Genomic DNA, 15743 nt, shown 5'->3' with positions numbered 1-15743 from the left:
ATCTCCAAAAATGGATTCAGCACGACGTAGATGAGATTCCGAGAAGTTTTGTGCTGTGCGTGAACTCTTATCACTTCGTTGATCATTCGGGGACAAAATTATAACAACCTTTCAGCCAGTGTTGACGTGAGGTGTAGATTGATACGCCGGCCACTTGAGTGACCAAAATGATGTGACATTACAAATACAACCCCTAGCAAAAAGTATGGAACCACCAGTCTCAGACGAGCATTCGCTCAGATATTTTATCATGTAGAACAAACTCGAAACTTGAAAAAAAATAATGAATCAGTTCAAAAGTGCAACTCTTTAGCATTAAGAAACACTAAAAGAAATGAATAAAAAACATTGTGGTGGTCAGTAAATGTTACTTTTATAGAGCAAGTGCAGGGAAATATAAATAGAATCACTCCATTCTGAGGAAAAAATATGGAATCATGAGAAACAAACAAAGAAATAACAATCAAAACACATTTCTAGTATTTAGATATGTGCAGTCTCTGAGGCATGGACTTGATGAGTATTCTTCATCAATTAAGGTGCCAACTCTCTTTGATTGCAGTTGCTAGATCATCCTTGCAGGTCGGAGCCTTGCTGTGGACCATTTTTTGTCAATTTCCACCACAGGTTTTCAATAGGGTTGAGATCTGAGCTATTTGCAGGCCATGACATTGACTTGATGAGTCTTTCTACAAGGAATGCAATAACAGTTTTATCTCTGTGGCATGATGCATTGTCATCTTGGAAAATGACAAACATATTTTCAATTGAAGGAATAAGAAAGCTATCTAAAATTTCAATGTGAACTTGTGCATTTATTGAAGATTTAACCACTGCCATCTTCTCCAGTGCTTTTGCCTACATGCAGTGCTATATAATCAAGGACTGAGGGAATTTTGGTGTTTTCTTCAGGAAGTCATCTTTGCAAATCTCACTGGAACAGCACCAAACAAAAGTTCCAAATGGGAATTAGTCGGTGGTGTTCATTTCAACAAATTCAGTGCAGTTTGTCAGTTATTTGTTAGTTTCAGGGCTCTGTAGTGGCTAAGCTAGCGCGAGTCAATGGCGGTTGAAATCAACTCCAACGACTAATTAAACCCTCGCTAATTCGAAGATTAAGCCTTATGTGAACATTTCTGATCTTCCCCTTTAAATTCAATAATCGGAAAGTCACTTACATGCAATGACATTTTTCTGTTGTCATTATTATGTTGAGGCAGCAAAGGGAGAATTGGTAAAAAGTAACCAATAAATTAATTTTAAAGTAACTTAGTTACTTTGATAAAAAGCAGAGGTTAATTGGTGCTGAATCCTGCCGGAACAAGATCTGACTCCTCTTGATTTTGGCTTCCATGTGTTCCTTATTTGGGAGGATTCGGCACCTCTCGTGTATAGAAAATAATAATAATATAAAACCGTTTTTTTTTTTTTTTTTTAATGTATTGTAATAGCCCCGAATGTGGAAGAAGAAGGAGAGGAGTCGTTGATGGCTTTCTCCACTTTATTGTGGCAACAATACGAAAACAATAAACAAAATAACAGCGGACCGCCGCCACATTCGACCACTAACTTTTGCTTCTCGCCCGGCCCCCCCTCGCTTCCTACTACCTCACAGCTCTCCAGTCCCAGCGTCTCTTAAAGGGACCTTGCATAGTTGCGGACATTACAGTATGAAATAAAATAATAATTGCATAAATTAATTTACATAACAAATCCCAAGAATTGCATGTTGTCTATAAAAATTTAACTTCATTTGAAAGAGTCGTAGATTTGTTGATGCACTGAAAAGCTGGACCAACAAATCACGCCCATGCCATAAAAAAAAAATAAATAATAATAATTAATTAATTAATTAATTAAAAAAACTGGAAATTTGTGGCATTTGGGGAACAATCAGCCAGGACCAAACGGTATTTCAGCATGCCAAAATGGCACTTGCATTTACTGTCTTTTTTCAAAAAGAAGGAGAATAGTTCAAAACCAGTCAGAAAAGCAACAACCGGCAATGGGGGCAGCTGCAGCTATCATGCTAACGGGTGCATCAGGAGGCTACCGTGGCAGCAGCTGGTCAGGTTCAGCGTCACCCGGAGTAGGGGCCAGCTACAGCGCCAGCAATCAGCCAGGTGGACCACCAACAGTACCCTTATGGAAAATTCTGGTTTGGGCTACACAATTAGTAAGGTGGTGGGAACTTTTGGGCAGGAGAAGACAGGGGGGATGAAACTAGCAAAAGAATGGCTTCGTGTTATTTATTGTAATCTGATTTTTTTTTTTTTTAATGTTTTACAAGTTAGACTGTACGTTACTGTATTTCCCACTTATGGTTATGCGGGCAATTGCCCGTGCTGTGCAGAGTATAGCCTAAATAATTGTAAATTGTTGTCATAACATTTATACCATGGATATTATCTGAAATTGAGGCTTGTAAGTCCCACAGCACGCATATTGTTTTCAGCACCATTTTCTGCGTATGTTCCGGGACCTGTGCCCGTCTCATCATCCCTGCGCTGTCATATGTACTTAGTGTTCCGGCACCTTATGATTTACAAATTAAGCACTGTAATAAAGTAATAAGTAAGGTAACTAGATTACTTTTTAAGCCATAATCAGTGATCCTGCACAGTCAGGAGCATAGCAGAAAATGGAGGCTCGGATGGGCTTTTTATTCAAATTAGTCTGGAAATAGAATAGAATAGCCCTTTATTGTTATTATACAGTCGTACAATGAATAATGACAATAGTTGACAGTTAAAGTATTTCTTGAACGACCGAATTAAATCAAGTGCATTCTTTTCATTTTTGCTTGTTAATTTTTAAGCATCAGCCAACCGAGTACTTCTTAGGTACTGATTAATTTGTAGTAGAAGTACCAGTTCGATACACAATTCTGAAACAATTTACTCAAGTGTTTGATTTATTATTAATAATTTATGATATTCTTTTATTTAAAAAACACTTCATTTCATGATTTCTCACAACAATCATCAAGAAACATAGGGAAAACATACATATCAAGAAACAATTAATTATAACATTTTTACACATACATCATTCTTAGGAAGTCATAATTTCGCATCACTGCTGTACAATTTTTAGAAGATGTGGTCTTCGAGGGCTCCCTGGTGCCAAATGCACCATGGTGGTGACACCTGATGCTAACAATACCAGTACAAATTGTCCCCCATAAACTGAATTATTGAAATAATATGTGGGCTAACAACAGTGGGTATGTTTACATGGACAAAATTGATTCAATCCGATCAGTGTTCAGATTAAAATTATGATCGGATGCAGTGTGTACATGGACGCTAAACATATTGATCTTATCAGGTCCTGCGGGTTCATGCATCAGAACGTCATTATTTTGCGGATTGATGATACGTTCATGTATAGTTGTAATTATGGTAAAGATGGTAAGTTTTTAAAGAACATTGATCGGCAATTTTTTTGAGGCCGGCATAATAACGAAGTGTACACATTTATAATTTTTTTTTTTTTTTAACCAAGTGTTCACTAAAAAGGTTTGTATTTTGATGCATTTTCGTCTTGTTGTTGTCAATGAATTAATATGTCTGAAACAGTTTTATTTCCACGCAGCAAACAAAAATGAAGTCCATGTCTGCTATGCAGGGACGTCACAAGACCTAAGACAGTACTGGGGCAAAGCGGGGCATTGGCGAGTGAGCGATTTTTTAAAAAAATTTTATTTTTAAGCGCTTATCTATCATAAAATGTCAGAAATAGCACTTTCAACTATATATAATTGAACCAAAATACAAGTTTCTGTCAAAAAGTGACATTTTATAATTTTTATTTTTTTCAGCCATCAGTATTCAACATTGAGCTATCCCTTGAATCAATTCCCCTACACAGCAAAAATTAAAGAGTTGAAATTCCAGGGTTAAACATTTCAGAGTTGATTTCAACTCCCAATGTGTCATTTTAACACCATTGTATTTAAATTGGGTTCAGTGTTGGAGTTATTTGAAAGAGTTGATCATGTCAATGTTATCCAACTCAGTCCCGAGTTAATACCACTCAATTCTAACACTTTCTGGTGTAATGGTTAGGTGTCTGGAGTCATTTTAAATAGTTGATGGAAATCGGAGTTAATACTACTCCCAAAGTGTTGTTTTAACACTGTCTGGTGTAATGGTTAAGTGTTTGGAGTTGTTTTTAATTGTTGATTCAAATCACTCCGCCCTGGAGTTGATTTCGACTCCCAAAGTGTAATTTTTAACACCCTCTGATTTAAATGGTGTGACATCAGTGTTAACTCAACTCAGGATAGATGTAAATAAGCTCCTACCGCGACTCACACACCTGCACTTCATTTTGAATTTGATGAGCCAACAGACCAACACGGTGCTGCGTCGCGACCAGATTTATTTTTTGTCAAACATGATGTTTACAGAGATGTTTGATGAGCATCGTCATGCTTTCAGAGTATCCACAAGTGAGGAAAGGTGTATAAATAAAATGTCTGAGCTGAAATGTTGCACACCGTTCGATGTTCAGAGCTCATACAGTGCCTCAGATGAACATCTATATATTATAGTTGATTTTATACTGCTGTAATGAAAGACTGACTGGACTGGGGAGAACATGGCCAAACGAAATGTTTTATTTATTTTAATATTTTATTTGTTTTAATAAATGTTTTATATGTGAAACTGTCATTTGTCTAATCCCTATTTTTAACTGTGGTAAAGAGTAAAACCTTTTAATTATTCAACTCTCAGAAGGAGTAAAAAAAACATTTAATTATTTAACTCTCGTAAAGAGTAAATCAATTGTATTTAACTCTGGTAAGGAGTAAAATGATTAGGTATTCAACTCTGTGAAAGAGTAAAATATTTAACTCAGAGCACAGTGTTATTTATTCTAACTCTGGTAAGGAGTAAACATTTAACCCAGAGCAGTGTTATTTGCCTAATAACGTCAACTCTGGTAAAGAGTTAAAGAAGGAACTCTTGGTGTGGTGTTGATATTGAACTATTTCCAAAGTGTTAATTTGACTCTAGAAAGTGTGGACCTATATAAAGTCTGAAAAGGAGTTGAAATTGACTCTGTGAGAATCAATTCAACACCAGGCTTTTTGCTGTGTATGCTCATGCTAAACTTCTATCTTTCCTTCACCTCTTCCTGCTCTTTGCTGCTTTACTTTGTCTGGACAGAAATAGAGATATATCACTGTAACTAAATGCCATTGAAGGGAAAAGGTACCGTTCCCGCACGCACCATATAATTTTTTGCATTAGTATAACACATTCATTAACTATAGTTTAGGCAGACTCCACTCAGTGGCCTTGAACACAGTAGAGTGAATCACCTTATCGGCGCTCATGAGGGGGAAAAGGAAAAATGGTACCGTTTCTCGTAGGCACCGTCTAACTGTTTGCATTACTCGAACACACGTAATATAATCAATCAGGGAATAGTATCATTTCTCATATTCACTGTAGGACTGCACTACTCTAACACACCTAATGTAAAATAAATAGCACACCATAGTTTAAAGAAACAGAATAGATACACAACGCCATCTTATCACAGAAGCCCAAAACGTGTGCGCCACGAGATTGATGCACCAACTCTGGCAATCAGTCCTCCCGACAAACGAACAAGGACAAAGACCATCGCGCTTTGTCCTAAAACAAGTAGTGCCAGCCCGGATAACAAAGTTGATAGCAGGCGCTTGTGACGTCAAGACCAGCGTCGGTCACTGTGGCAACCACGTCCCATCCACGCACGAACCTAAACAGCCCGAAACCGGCCAGAGAGGGATGATCCCAAAGCAATGCCTGGACACACCTCCAGCCGGCCCACAGACTCAAAAAACACTGGACACTGAGATAAGACACTTTTAACACACAATTTTGCTGCTCGGAAACATGTAGCCTTGTTTTGGATCCAGAATTGTCCCTCCATCGTCTGTTTTTACCTTGTTTTTGACCATTGTCGACGAATAAATTGTCAACCTGCTTTCGGCGTCTTTTTCAAACTTTTGGAACATGGAGTCAGTACAAAGGGTTAATATCAGAGATGAACGCGCGAAGTTCCGCCTTCCCGGTTGGCGCGCGCAGAGGCAGCATCGGCAGAGCGGCACTTTGTTCAACTGTCGCTGTTTCCGTGCGGCTTGTCTGGGGAGGCGAATTTCAACACCATTAATCAGTGTTTCTCAACTGGTAGGTTGTGACCTATAAGTGGTTTATGTTGCCTAGGTGGGTTACCTAGCTTACCTCTCTAATTCTCCCTTTCTTATTTATCCTTGCTCCAAACAAATAACTTTCTAACATCCATTTGCAAGGGTAATGCTGCTTGAGTCAAATAGAAATTTAAAAAAAATACAACTTGTTGCAGATTACAGGGACTGCAAATAAACTGCTTGTAAAACAGCTGGAAATTATGATGCGCAAACATTAAAAAATTGTTAGAGGTTATATCCCAAAGTTAGGCAATGAATTCATACAGATTGATTCTATTAATTTTGTTAATAGCTATAAATAGCATTGAGGCTGAAACAGTTCAAATGCTAACATATCATATTAACACATTATTAGACAAAGCTCTTGAGTGAGAGCCTCTCGCTCAAATTGCATTGAACTGTTCATGTATTCATAGCCAGTTAGCTAAAAGAGCTAATCTGCTACTTCATTTTGCGACCAGAGTAGTTTACCGCATTTAACTGCCTGATACAGAAAGAGTAAAGTTGAACCATTTAGATTTAAAATTCATGGGAATAGGCGACCAAACATCAACGCAGAGGTAAAAACAAACAACAAGAATAGGCAGTTTATCTGGCACACTCAGTGTAATATTGAGGCTGCTTTCACATGTTGTTGAAGTCATCGAAAAAAATGATTCTCTATTACATGGATTCCGAATGCGGTGTGTACATGAAGTGTTTTTATTCTGACCAGGCCTTTAAACCGGATAAAAGTGTCCATGCAAACATACCTACAGATAGCGTGTCCATTTTGGTGACTGCTAGTAAACAGAAGGAGTCTTCTCAGGTTAATGTACTCAATGTACATTTCGTCATCTTTAATTTGGACAGTGGCAAACATTCTTGTTTAGTTTCATACAGAGTCCTCACGACTTCCTGAGGTGCTATTGACATATTCCGTTGAAGTTACGCTGGTGAATTTCGCTTTATCGACTCAGTTGAACTATGTGAAGAATGAGAGGACTGATGCGCAGGTGTGAAGGCACCGTCGGCACCAGACTGCATCATGGGAACATAGATGTCATCCATGTTTGGCAACACAAACACTTTCTGGAGAAAGAAATACATGAATGCTTCAAAGTGCAAGAATTATAATCCTATTTTGAGATGATTCAACTATACATAAAAATTTTGGAAAGTGCAGATGACTCCAGTCATTATAGACCCTACTCACCTATGTCACAAAATGACGTGTCGCTGTATCCGGCCGCCATATTGTCCGTATTTTTTAGACCTATTCTCATTGTTTTTAATTAGTCGTGCAAGTTATAGAGCAATTCATGGACGCCCCGGTGTTATCTGACGCTGTAAACTCATTGGATGCGTTGCATAAAAGGCGTTATGTGGAAAAGCTTCAGTTTATCCATTCGCCAGATCCATATTTGATGCCTAAATCGATGTTTTTCGACCCGCTGTCTTCGCCGTGTTTGCCTGACATCTGCTACCATAATATTTACAACTATCTTGTCCACACAAAATCAGCCTATTCTCACAAAAGTTTGAAAAACTTTAAGAGCTTGGAGGCTTATAAATACTTCGTTGCTGGTTGGGTGAAGCAGGTCCTCGTCCACGAAAATTCGGCAGGAATCTATCTTGTGCTCGGGAAGGTGAGTTACGAAATTTTCAATTCAAAATCTTTTGTTCTTGCTAACATCCACTGTCAAGTCTAATGTATTTCATGTCATTTGTCAATGGAGCTAGGGCTTTTAATGTTTATATGGTTTAGCGATAGCACTCTCACTACATACATATATAATATGTAATAAATATGAAGTGCGATAGCACTACTCCAGATTGTCCCTAGTTGAATTTATTTTTTGGCTTTTGACCTCAATAGTGAAATTGTAAATTAATTGTATGACAACTGTCTTATTATCCCCTTATAATTATATATTTTCAGGTAGTTCATTCACAACGTCTGAGTGTATGTTGTTGGCGATTAGCCTAGCAATGATCTTAATTGTGGTTGTCAGCCCAAAACCCTCTAAATATATATTAAATGCATCTTACCAGATATAAAATGACTACTACATAATCTGGGGTAGTCGTTTGGAGCCCAGTTTTCTCGTCGAATTGCAGCAGTCCATCTCGCTCTCCTCACCGGGTCTCTCGGAATACGGTAAAACTTCAAGTCTCTCCGTCTACCTTCTCTGTTTTTGCAACCGACCGCCACACACGACTTCACCATTTTGATTATTAATGTTAACGAGCAGAAAAACACGCCATAATAGGAGGAATTTACGAAGCGCTAATGCATTAACATGACGAGTAGACGGACAGCATGGCGCAGGGGCGTGGCTGTGACGTCACGTGAGTAGGGTCTATAGCGCTCTGGCGCCTCCATCTTGGTGATGACGTCAGAGAATGAGCAATGTCAGCAGATTTAGTATCGAGCCCAATGGAGGAAGAAGAGTTTTTCAGCGATTCTGGTTCAAGTCTGGATTTTTCGAACAATATGATATAGAGCCATGTGTTATGTTTGAGTTGTATTTGGAGGAGGAGAAAGATTCAGAACAAGAAAAAGGTGACAGAGACAACAAACATGAGGCTGATGACTAGAGCAGACTGCATGAGCAACATAAAATGTCATCATTGTTTTGTATCTCTCTACTCCAATATTTTTAAAGGATATTCTTTGTATCTAAGTATTTTTTCCCGGATTGCTATATAAATTGTCTGGTCATGACAAATAACAGTCTTATGGTAAATGGAATATGAAAGATTAAAAATGCATTTATTCAGTACGACAGGGCTAATTTACTGCATAATGGTCAAAACTGCTGAGTTCTTAAACCTCCCGAATGGTAATTTATGCAACCGGAGTTAGTCCAGCTCTTGTCATTTCCCTACCGGGGACTCGGAGACGGAGGAATAAGCAAATACAAAAGAGGATGGTGAGAGCTAGGCTACATGCTAATCTGAACCAAGCGGCTCTTCCAAGTCTCTTTCTCGCCTTTTGAACACAAAAAAATCACACAAAACTATTAATGTTACACACGGCGGCGGGGGTGATTGCCTTTACCGATCGGCCAGCCCCTGGTGGCGAGCAAGTTTTGGCTTATCGTTCCCCTTCTGCGGCCCCGGAAGGCAGTCCCACTGGATCCAACGGGCGTCCGGTGGGAGTGCTCGTCACTGGGGAAGCAGCAGGGGAATGAATGCTGAAAATGGCGCATTCTCCGTAAACAAACTGGGTGACGTTGGACGTTGGAAGCCAAGAACCAGAGACGAGAGCGGGGGGTTGCCCGGGCCCAAGCCTAGTATAGTGCTCTCTAGGCGGGCACCTGAGGAGGGCAGATGGGGGTGGAAGTCTTGACACAATCGAGAACCAGGGATGAGAGTGGAGAGCTCCCCGGGCTAAGCCGAGGATAGCCGTCTTTTGGCGGGCACGCGAAGAAGGCTAGGGGGTGGAAGGCTCAACACAATCGAGAACCGGAGACAAGAGCGGGGGTTTCCCGGGCCCAAGCTGAAGACAGCGCTCTCTAGGCAGGCACGCATAGAGAGCCAAGGGGGGGTGGAAGTCTCGACACAATTAAGAACAAGAGACGAGAATGCGTGGCTGCCCGAGCACGGGCGCTCCAGCCTTCATTGGCCAGCGACCATGGTGTATGACAAGTCGCTGGTCATCGGCCGAGGAAGGTGGGCACGCCTGCCTTTTCGGCGAACATACCAGTGGCTTGTCACACGCCGTGGTCACCGGCCGATGAGGACGGGCTGTCCCGCCTTCACCGGTCCACAGGGAGCACTGTCACCCACAAAATGCAAGCCTTATTAAAATGTGTACCATGATCCCAGTATTTGACATAATATAAAACAGGTTGCTTTCTCATTTCCTTGTCCATCCAATGATCCCTCTATTGTTGGACTTGTTTTGCCCATTCTTCACGGTGAACATGATCTTCTGGAAACCCAAAAAGCCCCACACCACTCTCCCTTGGGTAGCAACAACAGCCTGCAGCACATTGGGCTGGCGTGACGCGAAAAATCACGAATTAATCCGCAAAATCAGATGAATCCGCAGTCCTTCTGCATACAATAGTATGGCTGTACAGTGAAGATAATTTCATTCTCTGATGTCACATCCACTTTCCTCCTCAACCCAAGTCACTCATTTTCATGGCGTGGGATTCGAAAAGTTGAATAAATATATCGATCGCTTCCACACACATCCAAGCGGTACATTTACTTCAGGAGCATAAAATACCGCGTGTAATATGAAATAAACATGCTGTCTGGTGTCATATGCACTTTAATTGAGGAACGTAAAGCATTGGAGCAGTTTGTATCTCTTTACCTGGAATTCATCCTGTAGTTTCTTTTCAATCCACTCAGTCACTTGGCATAAGGTTACTTCTCTTTCACCTAGTTTGGGCCGGACACGCAGATCCAGCTTGGGTGGTATGCAGAAACTATACCTGTAGGCAACAAATTAACATTCAGCACATACATAACTCATGAGCAATAACACCACTACAACTATGTTCTGTCATGCGACATTTTCTGTTCAACAGAAAAAGAGACCACAGGACAAGCAGCATCCACCATTCTGTGTATACAAAAGACATTTAGCATATTGGGAGATTTTCCAGTTTTGAACAACATTGTTTCGTTTTTTAAAAGTGAAATAAAATGGAATTTTAAGGTAAAAGATGTTTCTAAACAGTTTGTTGGCTATCTAAATAGACAGTAGCGGTTTTAGGGGTGGGGCCAAACGGGAATAGGCCCCACCTCTAATTTTAATGGCCCCTGAAGTGCCTCTGTTCTGTCAATCAACTGGCGAGAGGAACAACCGTAATCAATAATCACTTTTGCAATTCCACCCCTTAACTGTTGGTAGCAGTCAGTGTTGTTTTCCTCTACAATGACGATAACGAAAATATTTCGTCGATGAACAATTTTTTCATGTCGATGACGTCACAAAGACAAGCTAAAAACGTGGCTTGGGAGACTAGAACATAACGAAACAAATCTGAGTTTTCGTCTGACGAGACGAAAATGCGACATAGTTTCTGTAATACGTCCACAATGCGTGACATTTTAATATTGTTCTTCAGTACTTCTAAATTAGTGAGGCGCCCGCCCGGGGGGGTGCAGAGGGATGCGCAACCCCCCGGCTGGAGGACTCTTCATCGCTGTCTGCCTCGGACAACATACTTTTTTGCCGTACTAGTAAAGTGTCATTACGCATCCACTCAGTGGGCGGCAGTGGCGCTCTCAATTTCAGAGTGTGCACAGTATTTTTGAACCAAACAAGAGCACACAGCAAAGAGATAGGAAGAGCTGTGCGCCGTTTTCGGTTTTCCGGTTCTCACATTTCCGCCCGAGAAGCGCCACGTTCGGCTTGTGAGCGGCGCAACAACCACCCTCAGGTTTTGGGACCGTTTGAGTTTTGGCTTTGACTTTTAATACAGAGGGAGATAAAGACCACTCAGTTTACTGTTTCTAAAAATGTTTGTAGCGGCTGTAATGCGTGGCAGAGCAGGAAGCGTGCACAATAAGTAAAAAAAGGGAGCAGACTTCCACTTATGCATTCTTACTACACAAAATATAAATATATCCAGCTCGACCACTCAGGAGTACAATGGACCTCGCACACGCCGTCACAATTAACTCCAGTCAGAAGTAAGTAGCAACAGAAGATGTAAACGGACATCAATAAAGGGGCGCCACCGGGTGTGGATGTCATAAGTAACAAAGAGGAACACAAAGTTGACTGATACACACACAGCGGGAAGCCTAATCACTTAAGACGTCACTGAAAGACATTAGACCCCAATCTCATTGATAAGTCGCTTGATTTTTTGTCATAGAAATCGTGACGAATATTGCCAACAATCGTCCCGCTTTGTCAGTGTTACTGTACATCAGTAAACCAGCGAGCACTGTTTAGCATGCTCAGTGCAAAACAACCCCGCAATATACAGTGGTATGACAAAGTATCTGAACCTTTTGGAATTACTCACATTTCTGCATAAAATCACCATTAACTGTGATCTTATCTTTGTCAAAATCACACAGATGAAAAAAAAAAAATTCTGCTTTAACGAAAATCACCCAAACATTTACAGCTTTTCATATCTTAATGAGGATAGTTCGCAAACAATGACAAAAGGGGGAAAAATCAGTAAGTGAACCATCACATTCAATATTTTGTGCCCTACTCTTTGGCAGCAATAACTTCAACCAGACGCTTCCTGTAGCTGCAGCTCAGTCGGCACATCTATCAGGACTAATCTTGGCCCATTCTTTTCTACAAAACTGCTGTAGTTCAGTCAGATTCCTGGGCTGTTGGTCATGAATCGCTGTCTTTAGGTCATGTCACAGCATTTCAATGGGGTTCCAGTCTGGACTTTGACTTGGCCACACTAGAATGTATATTTTGTTCTTCTGAAACCATTCTGAAGTTGATTTACTTCTGTGTTTTGGATCATTGTCTTGTTGCAGCACCCATCCTCTTTTTAGCTTCAACTGTCTGACAGACAACCTCAGGTTTTCCTGCAAAACATCCTGATAAACCTTTGAATTCATTCTTCAATTAATGATTCCAAGTTGTCCAGGACCTAAGGAAGCAAAACAGACCCAAATCATGATGCTCCCTCCACCATGCTTCATGTTGGTGAGATGTTCCATTTTTCTCCACACATTATGTTGTGTGTTACTCCCAAACAATTCAACTTTGGTTTCATCAGGCCACAAAATATTTTGCCAAAACTTCTGTGGTGTGTCCAATTGCCTTTTTGCGAACATTTAACGAGCAAAAATGTTTTTGTTTTTTTGTTTTTTAGACAGCAGCTGCTTCCTCCCTGGAGTCCTCCCATGAACACCATTCTTGGCCATCGTTTTACATATAGTTGATGTGTGCACAGAGATATTGGACAGTGCCAGTGATTTCTGTAAGTCTTCGGCAGACACGCAAGGGTTCTTTTTTACCTCTGTGAGTATTATGCGCTGAACTCTTCGCGTCATCGTTGGTGGACGGCCACTCCTTGGGAGAGAAGGAACAGCGCCAAACTCTCTTCATTTGTAAACAACTTTTCTGACTGTTGATTGATGAACATCCCGACTTTTACAGGTGGTTTCGTATCATTTCCCAACTTTATACAAATCAACAGTCCTTGATCACAGGTCATCAGGCAGCTCTTTTGACCTGGCCATGAGGCACATCAGACAATGCTTCTCATCAAGACAGTTCTTACCAGGTGTGTGTTTTATAGTGGGCAGGGCAGCTTTAAACCACTCATTAGAGACTGGACACACACCCAGCTTAAACTGTTTGTTAAAAATTGGTTTCAATTGCTCTTTAAGTCTCCTTAGGCAGAGGGTTCACTTACTTATTTCCCCCCCTATCTGTCATTGTTTGCATACTATCCTTATTAAAATGTGAAAATTTTTAAATGTTTCGGTGGTTTTAGTTAAAGCAGACACTGTTTTTACATCTGTAGGATTTTGACAAGGATCAGATCACATTTGATGGTGATTTCATGCAGAAATGTGATAAATTCCAAAAGTTTCAGATACTTTTTTATACTACTGTAGCAAACAAGCTGATACTGCCTACAGCAAAAATAACATAATAACAGAATGTATTATATATATGTAACAGAAAATAATGGAGAAGCACTGTTGTACGCGGAGTACGTCAGCCTGCATCGCAGCTGTGTTTGGGTCGTGTCAGTTAAGTGATATGTGCTGCTCCTCTTTCTCACTCTCACAATCCATTTTGACATTTATTCATTCATTCGCTCCTCCCAGTCAAAATGGATTGTACATCTTGTGTTGCACATGGCTGCCAAATGATTTAATTGTATATGGGTTGCCCAACATAAAGAAAAAATGCTAATGAGGAAAGGATGACTACGTCAAAGGATTGATAAAAATAGAATTATAAGCTCAAGGGAAATGGGATGTTTAATTTTGAATACATTTTTAAATGTTACTTTCATTAGCCTTTTATATGTATCAAGTGCTTCTCACCATATCCTGTCAGTAGGGGGCGGTGGGATGTTGACTACTAAGGACCCTGACAACTCTTGAACCTCGACAGTAAGCAGCAGAGGCGTGTTTGACATCTCCTCAAACTTCTTCTTGATGAACTCTGTCTCTGTTGCCTTCTGGAAATATTTAGACTTAGCGATTTTGTCCACAAATCTCAAAATCTTCCTTCCAGTCCGACCACCCCCTGTCCTGTAAGACATAATTACAGACGTGGAGGAGAGTATTAGTGTGGCTAAATTTAGCTTTTGGAGGCTCCACGCAAAGTGAGGAACGAGGAGAGTAGAGAATAAAAATAAATGAAAACAGATGCACTTGGTGGAAATACAGTAATATTTCCCTTTACCCATCTGTAGCTGATGAAGGGCCCTTTTCCCCAGTGGGGCCCTGAGGCAGAGCCATGAAAAACTCTTCATCATCAGATGACCCTGCACTGGAGGACTCTTCATCGCTGTCTGCCAGCACACTTAGGACAGGTTTGCAGCTAGAAAGGCAATTGAAAGACATACATTAAATACTTTACGTACTTAACAATGCTAAACTAACTTGCTTGACAAGAGTACTTAGAAAGACAGTTGAGGTGTGTGTTAAATAGAGAGAAACTTAAAATGGCTCAGAGACTGCGGAGAATGTCGAACTCTGGCTGGACTTTTAATCCACAAGTGAGCTTCTGCGACAGTGTGCTGGTGCTAATCAGTGCAGCAGCTGAGATGTGTGTGTATGATTTCTTACTAACTGCTATCATGAATGTTTCACATAAACTAATGTATGTTTCAACATTATCTATACATATACAGTGGGGCAAATATGTATTTAGTCAACCACAGGGCCGGCCCAGCCTATACACAGACTATGCAGCTGCTTACGGCCCCTGACCACTTGGGGGCCTCCAATCCGGCAATTTTTTTTTTTTTTTTTAACTACAGTTTGCTTTATTTGACTTTTGTGAGTTTTGATACTTGATTACAAGCTTTAAAAAAAAAAAAAAAAAAGTTCTTCCTTAACTTCTTTCTTTTCTCTTTTAGAAGAAGGTTTGGCGCTATCTACTGTAAGTACTGACAATCATTTTGGGTGAGAAGTTTTAAGTATACAGTGCAACAAAATCTGATTAATATACAAAATATGAACGAATGGGTTCGATTGCATGTATGGGTTTTACAGTATACTGTGACAAAATGGTGGGTAAAATTTTCCAAAAAAAAAAAAAAGTTTAAAAATGTATCTAGTCCTACAATTTTTGACCAAATCACATAATTTGGGTATCAAAAATTCCGGGACGATGAGGGGCATAAAAGTTGTACACAGAATTTGGCAAAAATTTACAGTTCCCCGGAAATTTGCCAAAAACTTTCCTATTCATTTTGAATGAAAAAAAAACGCACGCTGCACAGCCCGAACCGTTTGACCGATCGGCACCGTTCAAATATCGGCACGACCGGAATTTTCGCGCGACGATGGGAATTTTTCAAACGGACCCGAAAAATTTTCCCTTCGCCCGTAAACGGCAATTTTCCGGAAAAAAAAA

General features: G+C 40.3%; 1 protein-coding gene across 2 annotated transcripts in view; it reads right to left on the bottom strand.

The window, feature by feature from the left end:
* Positions 1–1556: 1556 nt before the first annotated feature.
* tex2l (testis expressed 2, like) overlaps positions 1557–15743 on the bottom strand; it is a 61954-nt gene continuing 47767 nt past the window's right edge. For both annotated transcript variants that reach the window (XM_057826082.1, XM_057826083.1), the window contains 4 exons: positions 14565–14702; positions 14201–14410; positions 10521–10641; positions 1557–7279 (listed from right to left, as the gene is read on the bottom strand). In XM_057826082.1, the coding sequence (XP_057682065.1) occupies positions 7136–7279; positions 10521–10641; positions 14201–14410; positions 14565–14702 (613 nt within the window). In that variant the 3' untranslated portion in view covers positions 1557–7135. The remainder of the gene's footprint in view (positions 7280–10520; positions 10642–14200; positions 14411–14564; positions 14703–15743) is intronic.

This window comes from Corythoichthys intestinalis, chromosome 21 (assembly GCF_030265065.1).
Source record: "Corythoichthys intestinalis isolate RoL2023-P3 chromosome 21, ASM3026506v1, whole genome shotgun sequence".
NCBI lineage: Eukaryota > Metazoa > Chordata > Actinopteri > Syngnathiformes > Syngnathidae > Corythoichthys > Corythoichthys intestinalis.
This window is presented reverse-complemented; position numbering and strand designations above follow the sequence as displayed.